The following is a 24,710-nucleotide window of genomic DNA, read 5'->3' on the forward strand; positions in this document are numbered from 1 at the left end:
TAGAATGAGTTATGCGTATGATATTGCTCTATTCAAAACCGTCTGGTCTTTTCCATCGAGCATATGGTTTAGATTTCTAGGTAACTCTGCATGTAGTGGGAATGCAAGGCCCGTAGTTAGCAAAATAATCATTTTTGTGGGAAAAATTTTACTATAGGATACTCTAATTTTGAGGTCTTAGCTGCGCCATGGAGACCCATGCTTATTGTTAGATACTCTTAAAATTTTAATACCCCTATATTTACTATAAAAGATCAGTTGACCATTTGATATAGTCCCTGTTGCATGGGGTTAAAACTTTTGAATATATTTGGATAGTAGGAACACAAGGTCCCGTAGTTGGCCAAAAAATCCTCTATTTTCTTTTATTGTAGGATGTTTTTTTTAACGCATTATAGACGCATAGGCTCACGCTCACGTGCACGCACGCACTCACCCCTGTAAATACACGCATGCCATCCTACCATTATAAGCACCTGCGAGAGAGTGGGTCGGTAAATCTCAAGATTGACGAAGTCACGACAAGGCTCGCTGTTGACAACCACGTCACCTACTACTGAAAGATAACACTAGTTAAATCCTGGAAAAATCTAGAAAAATGTAAGCACTCGTGTTGAGTCGAGATCTCAAACTCGGATGAATAGATTCTACCACAAGGAACGTCCAGTTAAGCTACGCTCGATTTGCTCATTATTTCATTAATGCACGTGGACATTGCTACTAGAATCACTATGAAAATGATTATTTTGCCCCTATGGATGCCCAGGACCCACCTGTCATAACGTCTTCATCCACGTATGGACCGCATGCATCCGTGTGTGAATTATGATTTGTTTGCCCGGCGGCTTCGGCGTAGCTCGGGTTCAGATGCGGCCTGACATGTTCGGGACTGTTTGTCTGAACTTTCTAATTCTCATCGTGAAAAATGAAAACTCAGAAAAAATTTTGTGCGGAAAGATGGAAATTTTAAAAAATGGTTTAGTTTATATAGAAAGTTGGAAAGCTCAGTTTTATTGAGCTCAGAAACCATACTTTTTAAAAGTTTGTGTTGGTTTTTTAAACTAAAAAGCCAACAATAATTTTTTTAAAAAAATTAAAAGTAAGTTGTTGGAGCAGGAACCAGCAGCGGGCCTGGATTGAGAGGAAAGTCTAGTTTACACTTTACAGGAGGGCCTCGAAACGCGCGCGCTCGGCGAGTCGGCAGCGAGCAGGCCGGCCTGCGCGGGCTACGAGCGAACGGCCCAGCGTGTTGGGCTGAGGTGGGCTGAAGTGAGTACGCCCTCGCTGGAATACGTAATATTTTTACCAAAACAACGGTCCACTTCGCCAAATGCAGGCTATTGGCTTTATGACCCAATCAATTATGGCACAAACTGGTAAACCACAGCCCAAAGCAAACCTAACAGGACCCATGTCCTCGCACACGACTGTTCTTTTCGCGAATCTAAAATTCATCGACGTATCAGCCAATGTCCCTCGAGTATATAAATGCAAATTTTGATGTAAAAAACATGGGGTGAAAATCTAGAGCGCCTAACTGACACTTACCAATCACACTGGAGAATTCGACTTTGTTAATTGCTCCTGAATGAGTCCCAGTAGCTATCATTGGATCTGTCTGATCCTTCTATTGGGAAGGGCTCTAAAGTTACAAAGCTAAACATTACCTCTCGTTAGAAATTTAAATAACATGGAGATTACAGCAATTAGAATACGAAATTAGGGCATGAAGCGGCACAACACAAGGCAAGGCATTACCTCTCAACCCATTACTGAGACACACAGCACCACACAACGTTGACACCCACAAAATCAGCCTCAAATCTTTTAGCCCTTCCATTCTTCCCCAAACCAAATCTATACATTCTAACATTCTTCTAAACATCCTGAGTGCAATGTCGATCCATGTGAGAGGCGGCGACAATATAGATAGACCTACTGAGAGCCTTTACCTCTTTACACTACTATATCATCTGTTAACCTTTGTGCTAGTTTCATGCAACTTCTACAACCAGACATGCCATGCACTGGGCAGAGATTAGCTTAGTTGTCACTTTTCTCCTTGGTTGGCGCAAGAGGTTATCTCAGACTTTAGGGATAGGGCGCGAAGAAACTCCATGCAATAGTTTTATGAATCCGAGGAAACTGAGTTTTCCATCGGGATGTCTGATCCAATCTTGGAGAACAATATGAAGTGGAACTGAAGGGCCAAGTCCAAGTTCCTGAAAGATGAACGACACATCATAAGTCACAGTTCATTTCCTATGCAGAAACTATGTTTAAGATCAAACTATACCGATACAAGTTCTTCGATCACAATTGGTCTGTTGCCCTCCTTGTCAAATAATTCATACGCTTGCCGAGCATGTTGTTCCCACGTCTCTAGGCCTTCCATTTGATAAACGCTAATAGCCGAAGCAGAGAACTCCTCGAAATCAAACTTTCCATATGGGATATTGCATATCTAGCACAATGGGTACAATTAATATATGGTCATTTACCCATGCCACACAAGTATGAAAAGAACATAAGAAACAACAGAGAAGACTCACTGAGTTAACAAAGTCAACAACCCTAGAATCATTCATTGCACCTGAGGAATTCTTCATCAAGGCCTAGAAGTTCCATGAAAATTTAGAAATTGCATATCATGGATTTATTGGATTGAATAAGGAAAAATAACTAACCGTCTTCATATTTTGCAAGGAGATATGGCCACTCTTGTTTGGACCTAACAGTGTAAACTGCTCTCTCAGGTAGAAGAGTTGATCTATCGTCAGTGTCTTTGCAAGAGCCTGAAAAACGTAAAGAGCTCATTAGCAAATCCGCATGGCAGTTTCTTGAAGTGGCCTCCGTTCACAATCCTAGCAAAAATGAAGTCACAGAAAATAAGGGTTCGTAGAATGCAAAAATAGAACACCCACAGGATGAATTTGTGATCATTGATTATAATTTTTTAGGTGAAAGGCAGGCAAGGAACGTACTGAATAGTTATATGTGTAGTAATACATGATGCATTAAGCTAAACATAATGAGTCGACTACAATCATGTCCACAGTCACCAAAGATTCTTGCGGCGTAACGGTTAGAGCATTGAATTCCAGGGGTCAATGAAACCCCTCCCCTGTTGCCGGCCCAGGTTCAAATCTTGGTACCAGCTTCTTTAAGACCAAATCAGAGAGACGTCTCTCCCTCTGGTTGAGTTTTTTTTAATCATGTCCACAGGCATTCAGTGTTTTCATTTCCAGAGCAGGTACATATATTGTATGAGGAAAAAACATGACAGGATCAGGAATCCAAAAAAAAACAGAACAACCGTTTGCTAGAATCATTTACCAATACAATACACTTTTTTTCTGAAAAATGGAGATTATTTCATATTATTGGCATCGTTTATGTTGGAAAATGGAGGCTTCAGCTATTATATCTTCAATTACAGACAAGAAAGATGACTTGCAGAACAGTACAAACAACCTATAGAAGTATTACCCTCAATGCAGACCTCCGTAGAGAAGATGAACTTATGTAAGCCCTCATGAGCCTGTAGATAATCATGTCTAAATTAATCTTAACTTCCTGAGTGCCACGGATCCATGGATGGCCTGTAATTGTCAAGGTATGCAAAACGTGGTGTAATCTCATCTGCAAGCTGAAAAACAGGGTAAACCGAGCTCAAAACAAGAATGTTACTTACAGAGGGCTTGTGCAGCAGTCATCCTCTTGCGGTAATCCTTATTGAGTAGCCTTCTTACAAAATCTTTTGCTTCAGCAGAAAGGGTAGGCCAAGGGGTATCATCAAAACTAGGGTCTGCTTTTAGGACAGCTCGAAAAATTCCAGACTCAGTTCGTGCCCAGAAAGGGCGGCTTCCACAAAGCAAAATATATGCAATTACTCCGATGCTCCACATATCTGCCTCAGTGCCGTAAGATCGATGGAGCACTTCAGGAGCAACATAATATGCACTTCCAACAATGTCATTAAGTCTTTCATCTGCATAAGATGATGGCATGTGTATTTTAATAGAAAATAATGATAAGCAATGATCCAAAGAAAAAACTGTTAGACTAACCTGGCTTAACAAAGTCAGACAAACCAAAGTCTATGACTTTCAAGGCAGAATTCTCATCCTTTGACATGAAAAGAAAATTCTGAAAAATGGAAGTAAAATGCAAACTAGCATTAGCATCAGCATAAAATATCAAGGTTTTTATAGCATTTCTCTTAACTCAGCTAAGATCCACAGAAACAACAGAGATAAGGGCATGTTAAAAGGAAGTATGCCGACGTTCACACAGTTCCACCAACAACTAGTGAGCTTCATGGTACTAAACATTAGTTGTGAATTGCTCGAACAATCTTACCTCTGGTTTCAGATCCCGATGAACAACACCCTGAAGATGGCAAAATGAAGCAACACTTAGAATTTGGTGAATAACAACCTTAGCATCTTCCTCAGAATATTTTCCACCTCTGCAAAACAGTAGTCAGCTATTCTCAGAATTCATGTAGAGTCAATGAGTTCAGTTTTAGAAATGAAATGTCATGTAAGTACCTAGCCAAAATCCTGTCCAGCAGTTCACCTCCTTTGCATAACCTGGATCAGGAAAAAAAACCAGTGAGTTATTCAGGTATTGCAACACCTTTATAGATGCATACAACATATTTGTACATATCAAAAGGGCTTGGCTTGGTAACCTACTTTGGAAGAAAAGTTTACAGATCTTAAAGATACAAGTCAAGGCCAAATCAGTTCTTGCACTAACATTGTTATGAGTTATGACACATACAAGGAAAAAAATCATCCCAGTCTGGCTGTTCCAACAAAACAGTCCTATCATATTGGGTGACTCTTATCCAGTCTCAACTCCATGCAAATACGTAAACAGCCAACAAGAGGCTGAATGTATTAAAAAATTGGCATCAACATCTAAGGAAAGCAAATAAAGTGGCATTATTAGAGCCAGTCCCAACTCTAGGTGTGGGACTAGTCAATATGGACCGCACAGGTTCCATCGATGTTAAGACACTATTTCCCAAAAGGAAAGCTAGTTTTATTCTCTATGGTTGGTACGCTTGGAATGTAAGCTATGCATGGATAGGTAATAAAGCATCTCTATTAATAATTAGTTTCATGAGATCATATCCTGAGAGTGAGAGCTATTTTTTCTTAAAAAATGCTGATCACACTAGCAGAATGTGCATGAGATCGGAAATATTGATAGCAATAATGATTCATGAGGTAACATATCCTTCTAGGCGGGTTATAATGTATATATTCCTAGCTTTTTCCTACATTTGAGTTAGCCAAACCAATCACGCTTATTTCCTTTCCAGATCTGACAAAAATACAAAGAGCATTGAAAGGTGACTGAATTTAGAAAAGTTCAAATTCTAAGTGACGCATGTTTCAATGACTCATCTGATTTGCTTGCTTACTTTTTACATACCAGTATCATATACAGACACCTAATCTTCATTAAAAAAGGAATAATAAGGGAATGATAAGATGTAGCCAAAAGCCAAGCAAAATGAGTGTCTTGCATATCAAGTTTGCCGGGGACCAAGGCTGCTCAGCAACCACAACCAGGGACTACATTTTAGTCTTGCTAATCTGTACAAGAATTAGTACATCAAGTTTTGCCTTTTCTGAAAATGCATACGACAAGGTTGGATGACCTGCCCTATTTCGTTGACATAATGCTGCATAAACCTAATTAGAAGTTTCAGTAAGTTAGTAAAATTACTTATAAATGAAACAAGTGTGGACTTACTCCATAACAACATATACATTTTCTTCATCCTCAAAAGCATCATAAAACTGCACTAGATTGCTGTGGCCTGTCAAAGAACTCAATATTCTGACTTCCCTTCTGACATCTTCAATGGCAATAGCAGTAGTCATCTGTGCAAGAGTAGTTAGATTGGGTGAGAGTGAGACTACAGCATGTTCTTAGGATTTTAAGTGGGATTTTACTAACAATATATACTAACAAGCTATTACAATTATATCAGTATAATCAAAATTGATCATGCAATCAACCATAAAAAAAGATAAAATGGTGAACATGATATATAAGAGGGTCCATGTTGATGTTGGAGTCTGTTGCAAGACAATTTCTAAGCCCTCCTTAGATCAAATCCTAACTGTGCATTGAAGTTACAAGATCAATGCATAAAATATATCAAATCAATTAGGGCCCAAACAACTGTGTGAGTATATTTTATATTGTATTATTTTTTGTTTTGCCCAGAAGCTATGACCACTAGTAACAGAAAATTCAAGTGACCTCCAAGTACAAATGATTATTCTAATTCAACAACCAACAATCTGGTCTGGTTAAAAACTATACAATCAAATGACAGCAGAGACAAATCACTAAACATGAATAGTAGGTACACGAAAAACAAGATGCTCCATGCTACCGATACATATTACGTATTACAAACTGATCATCGAGAAAAGTGCACCACCAACATACTGAATATAATGCATAATCATAAAGTTATACTCTGTCTTCTTGAATTCACTTAATTTTGTGTGCGTTTGTGTGGGTGTGTGAGTGGAACAGAGGCAGGGCAAACCCAAAATACAATTTGGAGATTCCACTTCGGAAACCAACATTCCTGAAACACAAATGTATGAAAAAGTAGAAGTATCCATCGACTATTGGCCAATCCAGCCTTCAATAAACTAACTAATATCAGTTTGGAGATTCTACTTTGGAAATCAACATTGCTGAAACTGTGAAACACAAATGCATGAAAAAGTAGTAGTATCCGTCAACTGTTGGCCAATCCAGCCTTCAATAAACTAACTAATATCACACAATTTGATCCTAGCCATCCAATTAACTGCATCTAATGCTAACGTTCATTTTTTTATTGTCTTCATCCAACAATTAATAGAAATAACACCTTAAACGTGACCATATTCACCATATCGGTACCACTGCACCTAATTGGTAACACAAATAATACCACTAAAGTGGCACCATCAATTTACCAGATTAAAAGTACCAATTGCATGTGCGTGGTTACCAAGATGAAGAACTGATAATTCATGTGTCTCTGACAGAAGCCTTAAAACTCTAGATAAGCATTTATTAAAGGAAACTTCCACTAACAGAACTGAAAGACCCCAGAACGGGTCAAATGTGACTAATTCAACAGAATGAAAATTGGGTCGTGACAGTATTGAATTTTTAACAAATACAGACTGGACTTGCATAGCACCATACACCTTGCTGCCTTTGACTCATGGAAATTTAATGACCATGATTGTTTTTGAGATAAGAAGATACCACCAACAGGGAGCAGAGAATCAAATAGCCAAAGATACCATTATGACAACATGATACCAATTTAATGAGCAAGCTCTCTAAAACCAGTCAGAGGAGGTCACTAACAGAGCTTTTGAACAAACATTTTGGAGAAGGAACCAAGCTTTGCTGGAGCATCATGGTCCCTGTCCCAACTAACAACCAACACCAGGAACCACCCCAATCACTCAAGAGATCAAATTCAGACTCCTCAATCTGTCCTTTTAATACTAATCAAGCAACTGACTAACGTCTAACAATCTGATAATTGAAGTATAGAGTGCCAAATGAAGTCCCCTGGAAGTACAGTGTACATCTATTTCATATTTACATACATAGTTCCTATCTTCTCCTAGTAGTGCAATATGAAGCAATGAAGTTTGAATAAGTCACAGGCATGTCATCTGAAAGTCTATTACCACATGAGCAAGGTGAACTCAGGTGAATACAGAAAGAATGGGCTTTAAGCCCAAACTGCGGAGTAGCATTACTCTGTAGGCGATTTATTAAAGAATGCAAACAGCCATGGACGATCCAATCGAGCAAACAAAACTAGGCAGTGAAAACAAATGAGGAACAGAACAGAAGAAATCACCCCAGGGAAAGAGGATATGCTCTAGCACCTTGGCCTTGGGAATGACCTTGACGGCGACGTCCTCGCCCTTGAGCTCGCCCTTCTTGGCCTTGGCGGCGCAGGTGTAGCCGAAGTGGCCGCGCCCCACCTCCCGGCCGAGGTCGTACTTGGCCGCGAAGTGCTTGGAGTATCCGAAGCTCTTGTCCAGCCCCAGGTCCGGCTCGGCGCCCTCGGGGATGGACGCCTCGTTGGGCTTGACCGAGCCGTGCCGGCGCGCCAGGAGCGCGCGGATGTGCTTGGCGGGCGATGGCGGCGGGAACGGGCGCTTGCGCGCCGGCGTGGACGCGACGCTGGAGTTGGCCGGCGAGCCCTTGTAGCTGGAGGTTGGGAGCGGGCTCGGCAGGTAGAAGGAGAACTTGGGCTGCTTGGGCGTCGGGGGCGCCTTCGCCGGCGACGCGGCCCCATCATCGCGGGCCACCGCTGGAGGTGCCGCGCCGGCAGCTACTTGGGTTTCTTCCTCCGCCGCAGGCTCCTGGACCCCCGCCGACTTGCCGTAGCAGAGGCCCATGGCGCCCGGCGGATCAAGAACCGAGCGACGTCAGCTCAAAATTCGGGAGATTGGGCTGGTCAAAGATTCACCTCGGCTTCAAGAACCCATCATTGCATCGCGGACTCCTCTCAGGATACCATCAACCCACACCAAATTCCTCTCCTTGAAAGGGGGATCCTTCCCAAACCAAGAACCGAGGCTTCCAAACCAAGCTGCGGAATCCAAAGCGAATAACGCAGCCCACTGAGGGGGCGCTTCAAGAAATGGAGAAGGAACGAACTGAACTCCGAGGAGCGGACAAAAACCGCGGCAACAGCACAGCAGCAAACAACGCAACGAAAACAAAATCCGTTGTTTTCCTGGACGGACCAGGCCGTAGACGCCAAGCAAAAACGAGGGAAAGGTTGGAGCTTTGGGGGCGGGCGAAGACGACAGACGGGGCCTGGATCGGAGGAAGGCGAGGGGAGGAAGAAACAGGGCGAACGATTGAAGGGCGCGTGAGTCCTCTGTGGAATGGGGGGAAGTGGCGGAAAAGGAGAGGCTTGGGTTGCTTTCCGTTGCGCTCTCCTTCTCGCTCCGTATCTTTTTCCTCCTCTTTCGAAGTTTTTTTTTTCTATTTTCCATTTGAAGACTCCGGCTGTACTGTACCTGCAGTGCAGAAGGAAGGTGGAGACTGCTCCTTGACCTGACACTGGTCGTGGAATTTGACAGTTTCTGTTGCCAAAGCGCGTTCTCGCCCAAGGTGAAATAGAATATAATTGAAATAAATTAACTCGTTCATGGTCTTCTTTAAAGTTTGTATACATTTTGTACGGATCATATTTTGTGTTGGTACTAGGCAGGTTGTCGTGTAGGCGGCCATGAGAACCAAAACTAGTTGAGTGTATTAGAATGGGTATAATGTATTATTTCAGGTAAAAATCAATATTTTATCTCAGTTAAAGGTTTTCAATTATTGGATTATTGCACATTTCTGTACACATCAAGGTCCTACTAATCCGTTGCACACAAAAAAATACCTCCTGATTTTATTGACTTTTTTCCTCCACAACAGTATAGTTTAAAAAACATTTCCAAATAACCTTCCAATTGAAATTTTTCCAAAAAGGGAGATTTTTTTCAAGAGAGGTTTTCATGAAAACTTTTCAAGAGAACTTAAAATATTTAGTGGGTAACCCAGTAAAGAAGGATAACCTGATAATGGAGGCGGTAGCGCGAGACAGTGATGTTAGCCAATGAGAAAAGTCATAACAAGGACAACTAATTCAAACATGTATGTTAGTGTGGTGGAAGGGCGATGGTAGTATATTCAGCACCAGGAGTGAGACATAGGAGGAGAATACTAGGGTAGATGCAAGTGTAACCGGACATATATATAGCTGATAAGAAAGAGAAGAGGATAGGTGGATAAAGACCGCAGAAAGAAGGCATGGATTGTAAGATCTCAATAAAATGGACTAGAAAACCTCTAACGGAGAAGCAATAAAAGAACTTCAAATTTCTTTTTAGTGACTTTTTTTAACATCCTATTGTTGGAAAGCTTTTCAAAACATTTCTGGAAAACCTAAGCGAGGTTTTACTGAAAACTCTTTAGGAGAACTTTTGCAAACCTATTTTCTAAAAAAACCATTTTGTACTTCTTCAAATAAGTTTCCAAAAAACTTCTTCAACCAAGTTTTCTACAAAAGTTTTTCAAATCAATTTTCTAAAAACCTTTTCGAATAGGTTGTATGGAAAAAACTTCATTGAATATGTTTATACAAACATCTTTAATTTTTTTCTAGAGAACTTCTAAAATCTAAAAAAAACAAGAAAATAGGGGGTACTAGAGACAACTAAAGGACAATAGATTTATTTTTTTTTCCTAGATAGGAATAAAGTAGTAGGATGAGATTCGGTCAGAAAAAAGTAGTAGGATGAGTGGGAAAAAGGACGGGAAAATAGGAAAACATAAACACACGCATTAATGAGTGACGTGTGGATGGTCAGGTCAAAGCGGGATTGGATATAGGTTTATATTTTCGATTATTATCTTGTTTCTTTCATAAATTATTGTAACTATTATCTTATGCATGCTAAATAGGCTTCCGTGACTCCATCGAGGCCTTGTGTCTTGTTCGCCTTCGGCAGAGTTTCTTTGGCAAGTACCTATAGGGTGTAAGGTTGGTGGATTTGGGCTCCATTGAGGATTCTTCTAATCTATGCTAATCCACACTAACCCAAGGTGCGTGATTGGTGGGCGAGGAGGCTAAGGAAATCAATGAGGAAGGTCAAGACATGAACAACTCATTCTAACAGGTTAGTGTGCCGGGAGGGTGGTAGTAGCACATCCAATGCCAAGAGCTGCTACAGAGGATCGGAGGAGGCTAGTTGATAAGAGAGAGAAGAGATCACGTACGTGTTGATAGAGGGCAAAGAAAGGAGGGCATGGATTGTAAGCTCTTGATCCAATTGACCGAAAAATTGAGTGCATCGGCCCAACCAAGCATTCGAATGCGCCTCCTATGTATACTTTCTGTGGACATTTATATGACTTTGTGATATCGTCCAAGCACACACCGAGGAGTGTAGGGAAGAATAATTTGTTATGGCGGTGACCGGTGAGTTGCAAGATAATGCGACGGTCAATGGCACATCACCATCCTTTGGTGGGCGGAAGGGGAAGTGCATGTGGGAGGGTTGCTCATATTGAGAGAGGATGAATAAGACGTGGTAATGGTCCTCCCACACCGAGCTGGTGGTGACGTGATAGAAAATGGCACAAACGAGAGGCGGCTGGGGAGGTGGTGTAGTGAATATGGTTGGACTAAATCTTATAATGAGAAAAATATGTATAATCTCCATAAAAATATGTGTATTGACAATTTTATCAACGAATGAAGTAAAGATTGGATCTATGTGTTAGCCTACTTCTATGACCAACATATATTGTGTTGTAAGTTGTGGCATCCTTCTATCGTGGTTGTTCCTATAAATTTTTTAGTCCTTTTGCAGACTATCCTAGAACGATGATGTACACAAGCATCAGCTTCTTGCATTTACCTTCTTCTATCAGACAATTATTCGAGACCCAACATTTTGTTTTCATAAGGACAGGAGTAATGTGCATGGCCATCTCCATCTATATAAACACATCAACATCTAGGACCCTACTAAAATATTAATTGTGCGTGAGGTACCAATCCCAACATTGAAACATGCAAATATTAAGCTGATTTGTGCAGCATAAGACGTATCGTCCAACCAATCGTGTTCACACTTTCCTTCACAAGAAAACCAAACAGGAAATTTACTCATGTTCTCAGGAAAAAGACTAGCTACCTAAAATTGTTCTATGCACAGCAAATAGATGAAGTATGTGTGACGTGCAGGTAAGATATCACTAGTGGAGTCTCCAAGGGTGAGCCTCAAGTGGAATCTCCAAGAAACTATAAACTCCAATTGCCCTAACAAAACAAAAGGGACTTGCATTTATTCTCGGCCAATAATATTTGACGTAGTAACCAATAATACTAGCACAATGTAAATTGTATTAAAATTGATCGACGTCCTGAAGGAAAAAGATATTTATACTTGTGACCAGCTAGAATTTGGGCAAAGGAAACCCCAAATTATATATTTCTGCTGATGCAGAGAGTATTTTCTTAATTTGGCCTCGAAGCATGAAATGGGATTCACCTCAAAAGATAGTTGATTTGGAACCAAAATGTCCAATAATTCTGTTGTCACTTTCTCCAAAACTCACATAATACAGGTTGGTTGTCAGTATCATTATTTCTTTGATGTGCGATCTAGGCCATCTGCTATAAGTTCAGGTTACACGTACACATCCATCATATGTGTATATGTTCAGTTATTTTAACTACAATTAGTCTTGATCAAAAGTAGTTGTATGATGCAAGCATGCATATATAGTATAATGGTATCCTTTTTCACGATAAGGTAAATAATTAATACCTTGCAAATATAATCATAATTAACCAGTTTTGTCGGAAGCTAAAAACTTGGTAAGCATATTAGCTCAGCTGATTAGATTCCTTGAGGTGCAATCTATCCCCCGGGTTTAATTCCTTAACTTACTTAGCACGAGCGCTTGTATTTTTATGAATTATTCCATGAATTAACGGTGTTGTTCATTAGCGGCGACGTGATCATCGATAGCAAGGCTCCTGTGCGACTTTGTTAATCTCAAGATCTGCCAACTCAATCTCTTGGGAGCGCTCACAGGGGTAGGATTTGCGTAAAGGGGGTGAGTGTTCGTGCATGTATATAAATGTCTTTGTCTAAATTGTGATTTGTGAAAAAAAAATAAAACATTTTTACCATGCACCTTTGTTGTAACCTTTTTCTGTTTATACATACAAAATGAGGCAGTCTAATAATGGTTATATTTTCTCATAAGAAAACTAATGAAGCACATGAAAAATCCATTGAATTTTCTCCGGTTGCTGAAACAAGTAAAAATTTAGTGTCGGTTATTGACCATCTAGCTAGTTTTCCTTTAGCGTGCTCCTTCACTGGGATACGTTTCCTCTCCATGTATAAACAATGTAAAGAAAGATGGCAGATTTCTACAAGAAAGCAGATAAAAGCACATGGAAATTCACAGAATTTTCTCGGGTTGCTGAAACAAGGGAAAGGTTAGTGTTTTGTTATTGACCCCAGAGCATCATGGCCAGCCTAACATTCACACGGTCCACCAAATCTCAGATCAGCCAAGCAAAAGGTTACGAAATCACCGCAACCTGACCACTTTGATGATCAGGGATTCAGGAGTGGATTAGAGAATGACAAGGACATACATAGAAGAAGAATCATTCTTTCATCATCAGTTCTGTACTTATAGACTTGATCAATGACTCTGTCATCATCATATCTGTACTTAAACAACTCCGATCACTCGATTGCCCTTTTTGAGTCCAACTTGGGAATTGCCGAAGAAAATAATAGGGGTTACAATCGAGGTAGTACGAATTAAAGGAATAAATAAGGAAAAGTTGGTATACTTGATCAGTTTGCAGTTGTCATTACTTATCTTAAGATTAAGATCTTTACATTTGTTCTTTGCAGATAAGCTGGTCACCTTGCAGTTCCCATTTGCCAAGTAGTAGTTCTCTAGAAACAGTCTCACTCTTTTGGTAGGAAACTGAAACTTGTGCCCGAGAGCAAATATAATTCTTACACTATCTTACATAAAAAACATGTCATTTCTTATTGGCCATTACACGTTGTCTAAGGTAATACAACTAATTTGATTTGGCTAGTAATAAGCGTTCTGTTCTCAGGCAATTGCCAGCAGCTCTTTTTAGGATTTTGGCTATTGCTAATGGGCACATGCATATTGTGTGATACCCCAGGAGTCTTGCAAAGAGATTGAAAATTTTATAATTTTCTGTGATACATGCAGAATTATCTCAGATGATGACCTTGATTTGGGCACAACCTAGGAAAATTCTGATGAATTGAGGACTCGCTTAGACGCTTACATAGCAGCATTTTCTTTAGAAATAAAAGACCAGGCCAGTTTTTCGCATTCCCACTTCCAACTTCCAACAACCATTGAAGCGTCCGTACCTCCGCCATGGAATTAGTCATATGATCAGTATATCACTACAAAAATCATTGAGCGGAATAATTGAAGCAACCAGATAAAAATGATTCAAAACCTGATTAAGTAGTTGGGGAGGGAAGGAATGTATTGGTTAGAATAAAGTTGGTGGAACATGGGGCAACATGCATGTTGGTCCAGGAAGAATATGTGCTACTTTTATGCGATTGCGAGATGACCTTATATGCTTTCTTTCGGGAGAAGGTCGCCATTGCAAGTTAACCACCAAAGCATTAGCCTGCACGATCGAACAGCTTCAGTTGACAAATGACAACCATAATCGTAGCTAGCTGGGCCTGGACTAGAGCAGAAGTGTATGGAAATTTGGCTTGCCTCTGCAATCCGCTAGCCATGGTCTGTGCGGATGTGTACGTGGCTCTGGTCGATCATTTTCTTGGTCCCTTGAGGGTGAGGAAGAGGAATGAATGGCTAGGCTGGCACTGCACGCCTGCACGGTTGGTTAGAGGCCGGGATCCGCCAATAATCAAGAAGAAAGCGAACGCGTTGCACGTCGATTAATTGCGATAAATAATGGAAGGAAATAAGGCAGATGCATGCTGAATGCATTATACATGATGTCCAGCAGTTCTAACAGTAGTACCTCATCTCATGATTCGTGAACGAGTTGTGCCCCGACTGCTAGCTTAACTTCAGGCCAACAGTACACGATGCTAGCTAGCTAAACCAAGTGATCTGATGAACACAGCACTGCAGCAAGGGAAGCTTATGGATCGATCGATGGGCCCATGAACACCCAAGTCAATTCAACAGGTGGCTGCGTGAAGAGCTAACAGAAATTCTGGCAAGGGGATGCCGGAGACTCTGCAGTGGCCAGTTCCATCTGAAGCAAGACCATCCATTCTGAACCTGCGCTTGTGGACTCGCTGAATTTGTGTCACTGCTAGTGGCCGGAAATGAGAATGTGTCACTGCTACCGCTTGATCCAGTAGTGATAAGCAGTTGATTAAGCGCCACGACAGTCAGTCTCAGGCTCTCAGCACGTTGCCGCGTATTGAGGAGGACACCTTCACCCTGCCGACAGCGAATCACACGGTGCGCAACCGACGCCACGCCATGCATGCATATCGTGTACTAACAGCCGCTAAGTGTCAGAGTAGTCAGCGAGCTAGAGAGATGTATATGGTCCTGACAACGCACGCGGAAGGATTCTCAATGCAAGCTTGCATGGCAAAGTCGAAGATGGTCCTGAGACTAAGGGAGACCACAAGACATGAGAACCCCAAAAGCTCGTCAGAGTCCAGTGCAGTATGGGCTGCAAATGTCCTAGCCGGCACTCAGATCAACTGTCTTTGAAAAAAAGGTCAGATGACTTCGTTTTACTGAGTTCAGAAGTAGCCGAGTTCAACTTACTTTAACCACGGCCACTCTGCTTTGTGCTATCCTTCCTGTGCAAGCCAAGACAGACACACTACTGAGCGAGGAAGCTTCTAACACTGGACTTGTGAGCTGTCTGACGACCACACTAGGCTGAGCCCTCGATTGTTTAGTACTCCACTCACCAGGATCAATGGCAGTTAATTGCGTGCTTTGACTTGCAGTAAATGCCTTGACCAAATGCGCACAAAAAATTCGCAGTCTCCAATGAGACCGGGGGGCAGAACCCGATCGATGGCAAACGAACAATGACAGCTCAGCTATTGTCTCCTCTTCCAGGGTTTCAGCGCACCTAATCCACTCCTGCACCAGCAAGAGCTCGACCGTCTGTCTGACTGAACCAATTACTAGCTAGCTTAGCCAGAGCTGAGTGATCATCAGCTCGCAGTTCATGCATGCACTCCTAGCTAGTTAAAGAGATCCAGACAGAAGATGACGCTGTATAGCGGCAAGGAGCTCAAGCTCATCCCTCTAGTCCTCGCATCCCTGCTGCTCCTGATGCAGTTTCAGAGTGTAAGCTGTTCCTCTTCCTGCTGTTTCCATCAGCGCGGAGGGCTGCTTCGAGGTAGAAGATTGTTGATGGGTCGTCATGGCGAGGCGATCTTTGCGAAGGGATTGATGGAGCCAGTGGTCGCCAAGGAAGGTGGAGGGGCGCTCCGTGAGGAGGACAAGAGGGAGGTCATCACAGGGCCTAATCCACTTCACAACCGGAGATAGGGGGTGCTGGCGAGCTGCTTCACTCGAGTTCTTCCTCTTCAACCTTTCTTCTGGTCCTTTCGCTTTCAACTTTCAAGGTTCTTTCTTAGAGAGGTAGCTATAGATTGTTCCACGCATGTAATTGTTCATTTTATTTGTTTTTATATTTTCGATCTGGCACGAAAGATTAGTTGAGTTCCACCAGCATTTGAGCTATCACCGGTAGAAACTGACTATTAGTTCCGGTTGGAGAGACGCATAGATCTTGAAAATCTAACTGGAACTAATTATTCGAGATTAAAGATTCTCATCTTTAGTCTTGGGTGAAAGACCCAGGACTAAAGACAAACCTTTAATCCCGGTCACGTAGCAAGTCACAAGTCACGCGATTTTTCACGTGAAATATGCGCATGCGCAGTGCGTGGGATTCGAACCCACAACCTCTTGCCTCGCACGTAGTTTCCTTACCATCTTACATACATAGTACATCCAACTGAATAGGGGATGCTATTCTTTTGAATTCACCCGTGGGGGATCCTTTAGTCTCGGTTGGCCCTTTAGTCCCGGTTCGTGTTACCAACCGCGACTAAAGCTCGGAGGGTTACCAACCGGGACTAAGAGTCACCTTTAATCCCGGTTGGTAACACTAGCCAAGACTAAAGGGGTCTCCACGGACCACGAAACCTAGGACTAAAGCCTATTTAGTCCTGGGTCCAAAAACGACCGAGATTTTTGTTGAGGAAAAGACGTTTTTCTACTAGTGTAAGCATCTATCAGAAAGTTACTGACATAAGAGAATCAAGTATTGTTCTTCATTCTTTGCCTATAGGCTACCCCCAATTCAGTTTCTTATTACAAACTCCAAATAAACCATGTCACCTGAACTTTTGGATATACAACTTGCCTGGTGAATACACTATCATAGGCTCTTTCTGATATATTTTTCTAAGGAAGCAACAGGGGCGGACTGTGCTCACCTGAACATTTCATTCAAAGAGGCCGGTGACTGAACGGTCACTGCTGAATTTTACAAGGCGGTATAGACGTCAGAATTACAAAGCACAAGACATAAGGACAAAGACTAAGACTTGCAAAGCTCAAAGAGCAAGCCGCAATTCACCTTGGGCACTACAACCAAGTGACATGCTTGCCAGCTCCACTGAGACCATAGTGCTACCCCACCACCCCTCATAGCACGCGCACTCTGTTGCCGCCCTCAACGTCCAACGGGGGGAGGAAGCCCTGAAGGAATGAGGGATAGCTACAACAAAGAGGGGACTAAGAGTGAGGGGAGCACGCGGAACGCGATATCATTTGACACACCGATCTCCCTTTGAGCTAATGGTAGCACCTTTAGAAGCACATCCGAGCCTCCACCTACCACCATCCAACGCCCTTCAAGGGGAGGAAGCCTCAAATGAGGGAGAGTCGGCTACTATAAATGCACTTGGCATTTGATTTGATGACACCAACAACAAGGAGCGCGATGACGGAGTAGAGGTGCCAGAAGCGGGCATCGAACAAACCACGGATGAACCCAATCAACCAAGCAAGACGAGGCTGAAAGGACCGAGATATCGCCTAGAGAGGGGGTGAATAGGTGAGTTGACCAATTTGTAAAACTTCAACCCACTCAGCAGCACTGCCTAGGCCAAACCGATTAGACCGGTCCAAGCAGGGTGGCACACCAAGTGCTGCTCAAGTCCCTCCTTGACTACTAGCACCAACAAAACTTGGAGAGTGGCTTCTGTAGATGATTTTCAACATGGCCAAATAGTCCCTGCATACAAGATAAGCACACCCAAGTAGATCGAAGCAGAAGCACAAGTAAATTGCTAGAAATAAACAAGTAAAGCAAACCAAATGAAGACACGAGGATTTGTTTATTCGAAGTTCAGATTCACCGCAATGAATCCTACGTCTCCATTGAGGAGCCTATTGGAATACAAGTCTATTCAACTCCTTTCCAACAAGCCAGGTCTCTTTCAACCACTTTTCTTGTCTCAACTAGATGATCTTTTTCCTTGTGGAGGCTAGATCACAGCCCTCACAAACTTGCCGCTGCTCACCACACCTTGGGAGCTAGCTGGCGACGCCTAGCCGTCTAGGAGGCACACCTCCAAGAGTAACAAATACTTCAAATGCTTTCTCGACGCGAACCACAAATGCTCAAGCTATGGATTGCTCTTTTCAGATCACTAATGCTCACACAAGATCACTCTTTCAACCCAACTCAAAGATTTCTCAAGAATCACTCAAGTCACACAAAGAGAGGTTGGAGGAGAGTTTTTCTGGTCACTGGATGATGTCAAGGGCGTGTGTAACCAGTAGCCCACTAAGGAGAGGGTCAAGGGGTATAAATACCCCCACAAACTAGAAACTAGCCGTTGGAGCTGATCAAACCGGTTAGACTGGTTGCTATACCGGTCACATCGGTCTAGTTTGAAAAACTAGCTGTTGCCAGACCAGTCCGCCAAACTGGTTTGACCGGTTTGGCTGAGTTAGCCGTTAGCTACCTGAATCCCCAGACTGGTCAGGTCGGTCTGCCAAACCGGTCTAACCGGTCCCAAAACTCTCAAACACTCACTCTCGGTCCACCCACTGGTTAAATCGACCATTGTTAGCTGAGCTCGGACAGTTAGCTCACTCAAGGGTTTTCTTGAGGCCAATCTCACGTAGGTCAACTAGAAGCGCTTTTGGTGTTGTTATTAGCTAATGTTGCATCCCTCTTGGCATACCTATACTCAATAATAAATATAAACATTATATCATCCACTTGAGCTTGTAAGTTTTCATCCATGCCATACTTTGACCAATATTCATTTGAGGGCTCTCAACATAGCTATCATCTTGAGCACATCCATCTTGAGCTAGTGACTTAATATTTTCCCTTATTCATGATAAGATATGCTTGAATCCTTAAGTCACTCCATTTTATCAACCACAATAGATTAGATGCATTGCATTGCTTCTCTCGGTAAGGCTTAGATATGATACTTCGAAACCTCCCGGATACTAGCCACTTCACCTTAGCAAAATGCACATAGTCCAAGCCGTCGCTTAAGTTTGTTTAGTCCCTCGCTCTAGTATCTCGCTTGATTTCTTCACTATTCTTACCACTTTGAGTTTAGTATTACTTTTGACATCAACAATGAAATCTCATTGAAATTCTCTTCAAATGCTTGTTCTTAATTGATAAAGAATGTCTCATGAATTGCAAACTTCTAATAACAATACCAATATGTAAGACATAAGCTCATATCTATTTATCATATGCACATGAAATCTTGCAATATCTATTTGTGAATATCACTATTCTTTTCTTAATGATCCCTTTACTTGTCAATCAAGCTATCACATGATTTGGAGTCTTATAGATCAAACCATAAAATATTTCCCAAGTTTTACTTCACCCTTACTTGTCATTGATCATATAATTGCATCATGGGATCACATACTCGCTTGCTTTTCTTTATTGTAAGTCATATAATACACATTCAACTTATGAGACAATATCACATCATAAATATGAGAATAAAATCCTGCTCACAATCTTAAACAAACAAGTTAGTACTTCAATCATTTTGTCATTCAATTCACCAAAACCCACCTAAGTGATGCTTTCGATGGTGGGCTGTGTGAAGGTCAGTGACCTCCCCACGCACCGGGCACGGCGCTTTCGCTGCAAGGCCGCCAGCACCACAAGTCATAGCACGCTCTAATAGTAGAGGACTTGCATGGACGACGAGCTGCCACCGCATCAACCATGACAGGATCCTTGGCTACAGCAAAACTTCGCGAAGTCACCGGACTCTGCGAGGTGTAGAAGCACCTCTGCACAACGAGCGCAGCACTTTCATGCACAATACTCGGTGACTAAGGTACCGTCTCTATTGGAACTTTGCACTCCTCGTCACCAAGATGAGACACAAAGGGACGGCCACCATGGACGCACTTTGACCTTCGTTGATGATGAGCAGATTGATTCACACAACCACCGTGCCAACCAAGCGGAGAACCAGCCGAAGACGACGAGCACGCATGGAAGGGGCATGAATGTTGTGGCGGTGTAGCCCCGAGGGGCCGGATCTAGGCCTCACACCTGAATCCGGTGAAGGGGAGCCAAGCCATGCCCACCCACCCACACGGCCCCCACGGCAGCATCTACAACACACTGCCGGGAGACCCACGGCGCTGCGTGCTCGTCAGACGGCATTGTCAGCAGCACAGATCGGTGATCCCGCCAACAGTACTGGCGAAAGGCCCCTCCGAGCCTCATGGCGTCGGACCAGCCATGGGAGGCCAGATCCACGCCCCACGATGCCGGATCTACCAACCATGAGGAGGCTTCGAGCAGGCAAGCATGCAGCCGAGACGGAGGAGCAGGTGGAGATTTATGAAGGGAGCAAGAAAGGGGATGAAGAAGGAGACCTCAAGGAGGAGAGGGAAGGGGTGCCGCGGCCATCGGCTTTGGCACCGCCGCGGGCCGCCGCCGCTGCTCGCTGGATGCTGGCGACGGTGACGGCCAGGGGAGGGCCCGTCCGGGGAGCTCAGCGGCGGGAGGTGGAGTCGCCCCTCCCGTCGCTCGCGCAGGCGACGCGAAGGGTACTGCTTCGGCTTTTCGACCCATATCGATATGTAGCCTTCGATAGTGAATTCTATTTCTGACATATCATACGATAATTAATTGTTTCATATATTTGTGATTATAAGTTCACTTGTATGGTTCTCTTCTTTTAGCTCCATACCATGTCAAAAAAAAATTCTATGTGACACTCATTTAATGTGCATACTTTGATGCAGGACTCTTGGAGTAGCCTTGTTATGCCATTGAATTTCTTTAACTTTAGAAAAAAAATACAAATATTGAGTCCATGCCTTTTTCGAAAACATGCACCACAGAGCTCCGCAAAATGAAATCCGATAAGGCCCTGTTTGGGTCCCTTCATTTTGAAGGAATTGGAATCTATTTAATAGAGTAGGCTAATTTATGTTGGAATGTGGCATTCCACAACTTTCCAAAGTTTAGATATAAGCCTATCTTAAATTCATAGGGTGGGAGATGGAAATTGATTCTATAGATTATGGTTATTAGAATGGAATTCAATTCTTATAGCACGCTCTTAGACTCGCTTCTCTATAGTAGAAGTGCAGCATATAAGTATCTCTCCCATATCACCAACTATAATATACAACTATATTCCACATACAATTATATTAGCTTAATTAATTTGTGTCTAAATTATGATTATTAGGATGGAATTCAATTCCAATGATCCAAACGGGGCCTAAGAGAAAAACGGAAAAACAAAGAGGCTCAGCTTCCAGCGCAAAGAATCAGCAGCATCGGTGCCAGCCCATTAACTTGCACGTTGGGCCGTTAGCCCAACAACGAATGAGCGCGTATCGACGACCTGGAACCTTCTAGACCTCCCGCGACGCACCCCGTTTCCCGATCCTACCCTCAGCCCCAAACTCCGCACCCCGCACGCTGTCCGGGGGCAAATTCGTAAAGCCCCACCCCCGCGCCGTCGCCGTTCTCCCAAATAAACCCTAAACCCTGCGGGCCGCGGCTACAGCAAAAGCCACCGCAAGCAGAAGCCCGCATCAACTTGCTCCCCAAGAAGAAGCGAGCGGAAGAGCTCCTCGCGGCGATGGCGAAGCGTCTGATCCCCTCGCTGAACCGGGTGCTGGTGGAGAAGCTGCTGCAGCCCAAGAAGAGCGCCGGCGGCATCCTCCTCCCGGAGACCACCAAGCAGGTTCGCGCTGCATAGATCTCGCTTGTTCGTCTCAGCTTCCCGTGGTGGGTCCCTGCTCCATCCGCGCGTGATTGGTCCAGCGCTTGTGCGCGGGAGGCCTTCTCGGCGTGGAGTTTGGGTTTGTAGATCCGGGTCGGGGAAGTTGAGATTCCTGTTGGGAGGGAGGGGATAATGGCAGTATCGCAGTTGCTTGGGGAAAAGTGGTAATTTTGAGTCGATGCATTGTGATTATTAGACATTAATCAGATTATGTTTGTGATGATCCGACTACAAAGGAGGGTTTTGAGCGCTCTGTAAACTATTCAGTTGAGGAGCTATTAGCCAGCTTATTATTATTTGAGCATTGCAACTAATCTTTATTTTCTTGGATGAAGCCTGAAAGGCTGAAATTATGCTCTTGTATGATTCCGTGATGATACCAAATGGTCCGGTGGCAGCTTGAATTCATGAACCGGTTCCAAGACCAAATCAAATATTTTGAACTATGTGTTCAAGGTTTGGGGATGGAATTCTGTTTGCATGACCTGATTTTTTTTTGCTCCTCAGGGATCCCATGGTATGCAGCGTTAGAGAACCGACAACAGACTTAAAAATATGTACAGTTGAATAGATTAGGTGTTGATGCTACATAGTTTTTACTAATTAGTTGCTATGATAAACTTCTGTACATGCATCAAGAAATAATATTTGATGTCGGAGTGATATTGCATAAATTCTTATGTATTTTGATTGAAACACAGCTCACTTGATGCATCATTGTGTGGTAGATTTTTGTTATTGTCCATGTGAGTCTTGGTAGTACCAAGGCTGTATAATCTGCTATCTTATATTTATGGTTTATGATTCGTTAAAATATATCAACTTGTTATGTCATTGTGCTGTTGACGTGGGTTTTGCCTTGGATGCTGGTTTTGGTGATTTCGTGATCTAGCTTACAGAAGACACTGCTGATGTATGATCAGGGCTAAATAAAATGCATTATGACCTTCCTTATAGATAGTGAAACTGCTGTCTTTATGAGACAAGTGCTAGTGCTAAGATTATTTTTCCATTCTTTGGTTCTTATTTGGGCAACATTGCATACTAGTGGTAATGAATTTTCTGTTACTGCAATATCTCTATCAAGCCCTGCCTGAGGCCCTTTACAGATCATTAGATCAATCTTGGCAGTGTGAGCATTTGGCTTGCATATTTCTTTCATAATATGCTGCTGTATGCACAATTTTCTGGTAGATTTGCATATAGATGTGGGTGCACATTGCATAGGGCGAGTTTGAGTTGAAATGTAATAATCTGGTTAATTTAGGTCCAGATTGAGCTTGAGTTCATTTTGGTCTTGAGTTTTCTTATGTTCCTTTGGAGCCTAATACATACCTTCTATTTGAATCCAGCTGAATGCTGCTAAAGTCATAGCTGTTGGTCCTGGTGATCGTGATAGGGATGGCAAGCTGATCCCTGTATCCCTGAATGAAGGTGACACTGTTCTACTTCCTGAGTATGGTGGAACAGAAGTGAAGCTCGCTGAGAAGGAGTATGTGAAATTTCTTTATCGTGTTAATTTGGCTCGATATTTCTTTCTTTTCCCTTTTCTGTTGCTTCGGTTGCCACTCCAAGTTTTCAAAAACTTATTAACTTGCATTCTGGAAGGTAGAGCAAGTGAAATGGCAACTAGGTTCCTTCTGCTAAGACACTGTAATTAAGCCAATATATGCTTAAGCTGGTTATATTTCCGATTATGTAAGCTGCTTAATTCTTTAAATCAACTCCTTCATTGGAGTTGACCAATTAAGAATTTAGGTTGCAATAATTCTGTGCATGGTCCTATGAATTAGTAGTCTGAATGGGTGTTTGCTTCTTCTCATCTGCTCATATTTTCTGGTTTGCTGACACTATTTTTCTCCATATGCTATATGAATCTTTAACTGAAGTGGGTGCTAGTTATAAAATTCATAGCTAAAGGCAATTTCGATTTAAGACTAATACACAGTTCACTCTGGTTTGTCAAGTGCTGCATCCGATTCCATGCTGGATGTCTAACCTGGCTGCTTGCAATCTCAGGTACCTTCTTTTCAGAGAGCACGACATACTGGGAAAGCTTTTGGAGTAACTTCGGGCTGCAATGATCCCAAGGCTGCAGTTGTTTGCAAGTAGAGATGCAGGAGTGTAGCAAGAGACTTCTCTCTTTTTTGTGTGAATGGGAAAAACAAAACCCAACCATGAGAATTCGATGACATTGCCTCATCCTGAAATATCTTTTGAAATGATATAATGGCTCATTTGACGCTCGAATGGTTGCCATCGTGTTATCATTACATAATTGCTCATTTTGACGCTCGAATGACGCTCGGGCAGGACAAGTGACGCTGCAGATTTATTTCCTGCTGCTGCTGTTACATGTAACTCTTCAACTGTGTTTGTTTTGGGATTACAGTGTTCAGCATCTTCATGTGGACAGTATGGACGGCTCGGCATACGGTCCGTCCAGCACGCCCCTGGCCACGAAGCGATACGCTGGTTCGGTGAGACGCTCCCCATCCCATGGGACGTACTTCGACGTGGCGTTGCAAGACACAAACGTGTTGGAGTTGTAAGGGCCGCCGTCTTCGCAGCACACCACCAGAGCTCTGTCCTCCGCAAACCATGCGAGGTTAGAGGTCATCTCCAGCGTATTCTCAGCATGTGAGATTAAGCTAGCCCACGGAATCTATAGATGTCCATGCAGCCCGACACGAAGCTCGGTTTTTTTGCCTGGCCCAAGCCTGCGCAGCGGTGGCGGCCTGGTAGCCATCCGACTCACATGCGACAACC

The 24,710-nt window shown here is 42.9% G+C and overlaps 2 protein-coding genes across 2 annotated transcripts; one reads left to right on the plus strand and one right to left on the minus strand.

Annotated features, from left to right (window-relative positions):
• Positions 1–1,643: 1,643 nt before the first annotated feature.
• LOC101757290 (calcium/calmodulin-dependent serine/threonine-protein kinase 1) lies at positions 1,644–9,020 on the minus strand. The gene is made up of 11 exons (XM_004984226.3): positions 7,944–9,020; positions 5,773–5,903; positions 4,554–4,595; positions 4,363–4,471; positions 4,071–4,149; positions 3,695–3,991; positions 3,490–3,602; positions 2,688–2,795; positions 2,553–2,615; positions 2,297–2,464; positions 1,644–2,222 (listed from the first exon to the last, which is right to left on the minus strand). Exons 1-11 carry the CDS (start codon positions 8,460–8,462, stop codon positions 2,085–2,087), a joined length of 1,767 nt encoding a protein of 588 aa, XP_004984283.1. The 5' UTR covers positions 8,463–9,020; the 3' UTR covers positions 1,644–2,084.
• A 12,687-nt stretch (positions 9,021–21,707) lies between these two features.
• Positions 21,708–24,214, plus strand: LOC101758100 (10 kDa chaperonin, mitochondrial). The gene is made up of 3 exons (XM_004984228.2): positions 21,708–21,902; positions 23,294–23,433; positions 23,961–24,214. The coding sequence occupies exons 1-3, from the start codon at positions 21,798–21,800 to the stop codon at positions 24,007–24,009; spliced, it is 294 nt and encodes a 97-aa protein (XP_004984285.1). The 5' UTR covers positions 21,708–21,797; the 3' UTR covers positions 24,010–24,214.
• Positions 24,215–24,710: the final 496 nt, after the last annotated feature.

Source organism: Setaria italica, chromosome IX (genome assembly GCF_000263155.2).
Source record: "Setaria italica strain Yugu1 chromosome IX, Setaria_italica_v2.0, whole genome shotgun sequence".
Classification (NCBI taxonomy): Eukaryota; Viridiplantae; Streptophyta; class Magnoliopsida; order Poales; family Poaceae; genus Setaria; species Setaria italica.

What these genes read in the sequence shown, in the direction of transcription:
- LOC101757290 (XM_004984226.3), bottom strand. Translation starts at nt 8,462, where the DNA reads ATGGGCCTCTGCTACGGCAAGTCGGCGGGGGTCCAGGAGCCTGCGGCG. An exon ending in ATCGGGATCTGAAACCAGAG is followed by an intron (nt 4,150 to 4,362) that starts GTAAGATTGTTC and finishes TCCATTTTTCAG; the next exon opens with AATTTTCTTTTCATGTCAAA. An exon ending in TTGTTGACTTTGTTAACTCA is followed by an intron (nt 2,465 to 2,552) that starts GTGAGTCTTCTC and finishes CCATTGTGCTAG; the next exon opens with ATATGCAATATCCCATATGG.
- LOC101758100 (XM_004984228.2), top strand. Translation starts at nt 21,798, where the DNA reads ATGGCGAAGCGTCTGATCCCCTCGCTGAACCGGGTGCTGGTGGAGAAG. An exon ending in TCCCGGAGACCACCAAGCAG is followed by an intron (nt 21,903 to 23,293) that starts GTTCGCGCTGCA and finishes ATTTGAATCCAG; the next exon opens with CTGAATGCTGCTAAAGTCAT. An exon ending in GTGAAGCTCGCTGAGAAGGA is followed by an intron (nt 23,434 to 23,960) that starts GTATGTGAAATT and finishes TTGCAATCTCAG; the next exon opens with GTACCTTCTTTTCAGAGAGC.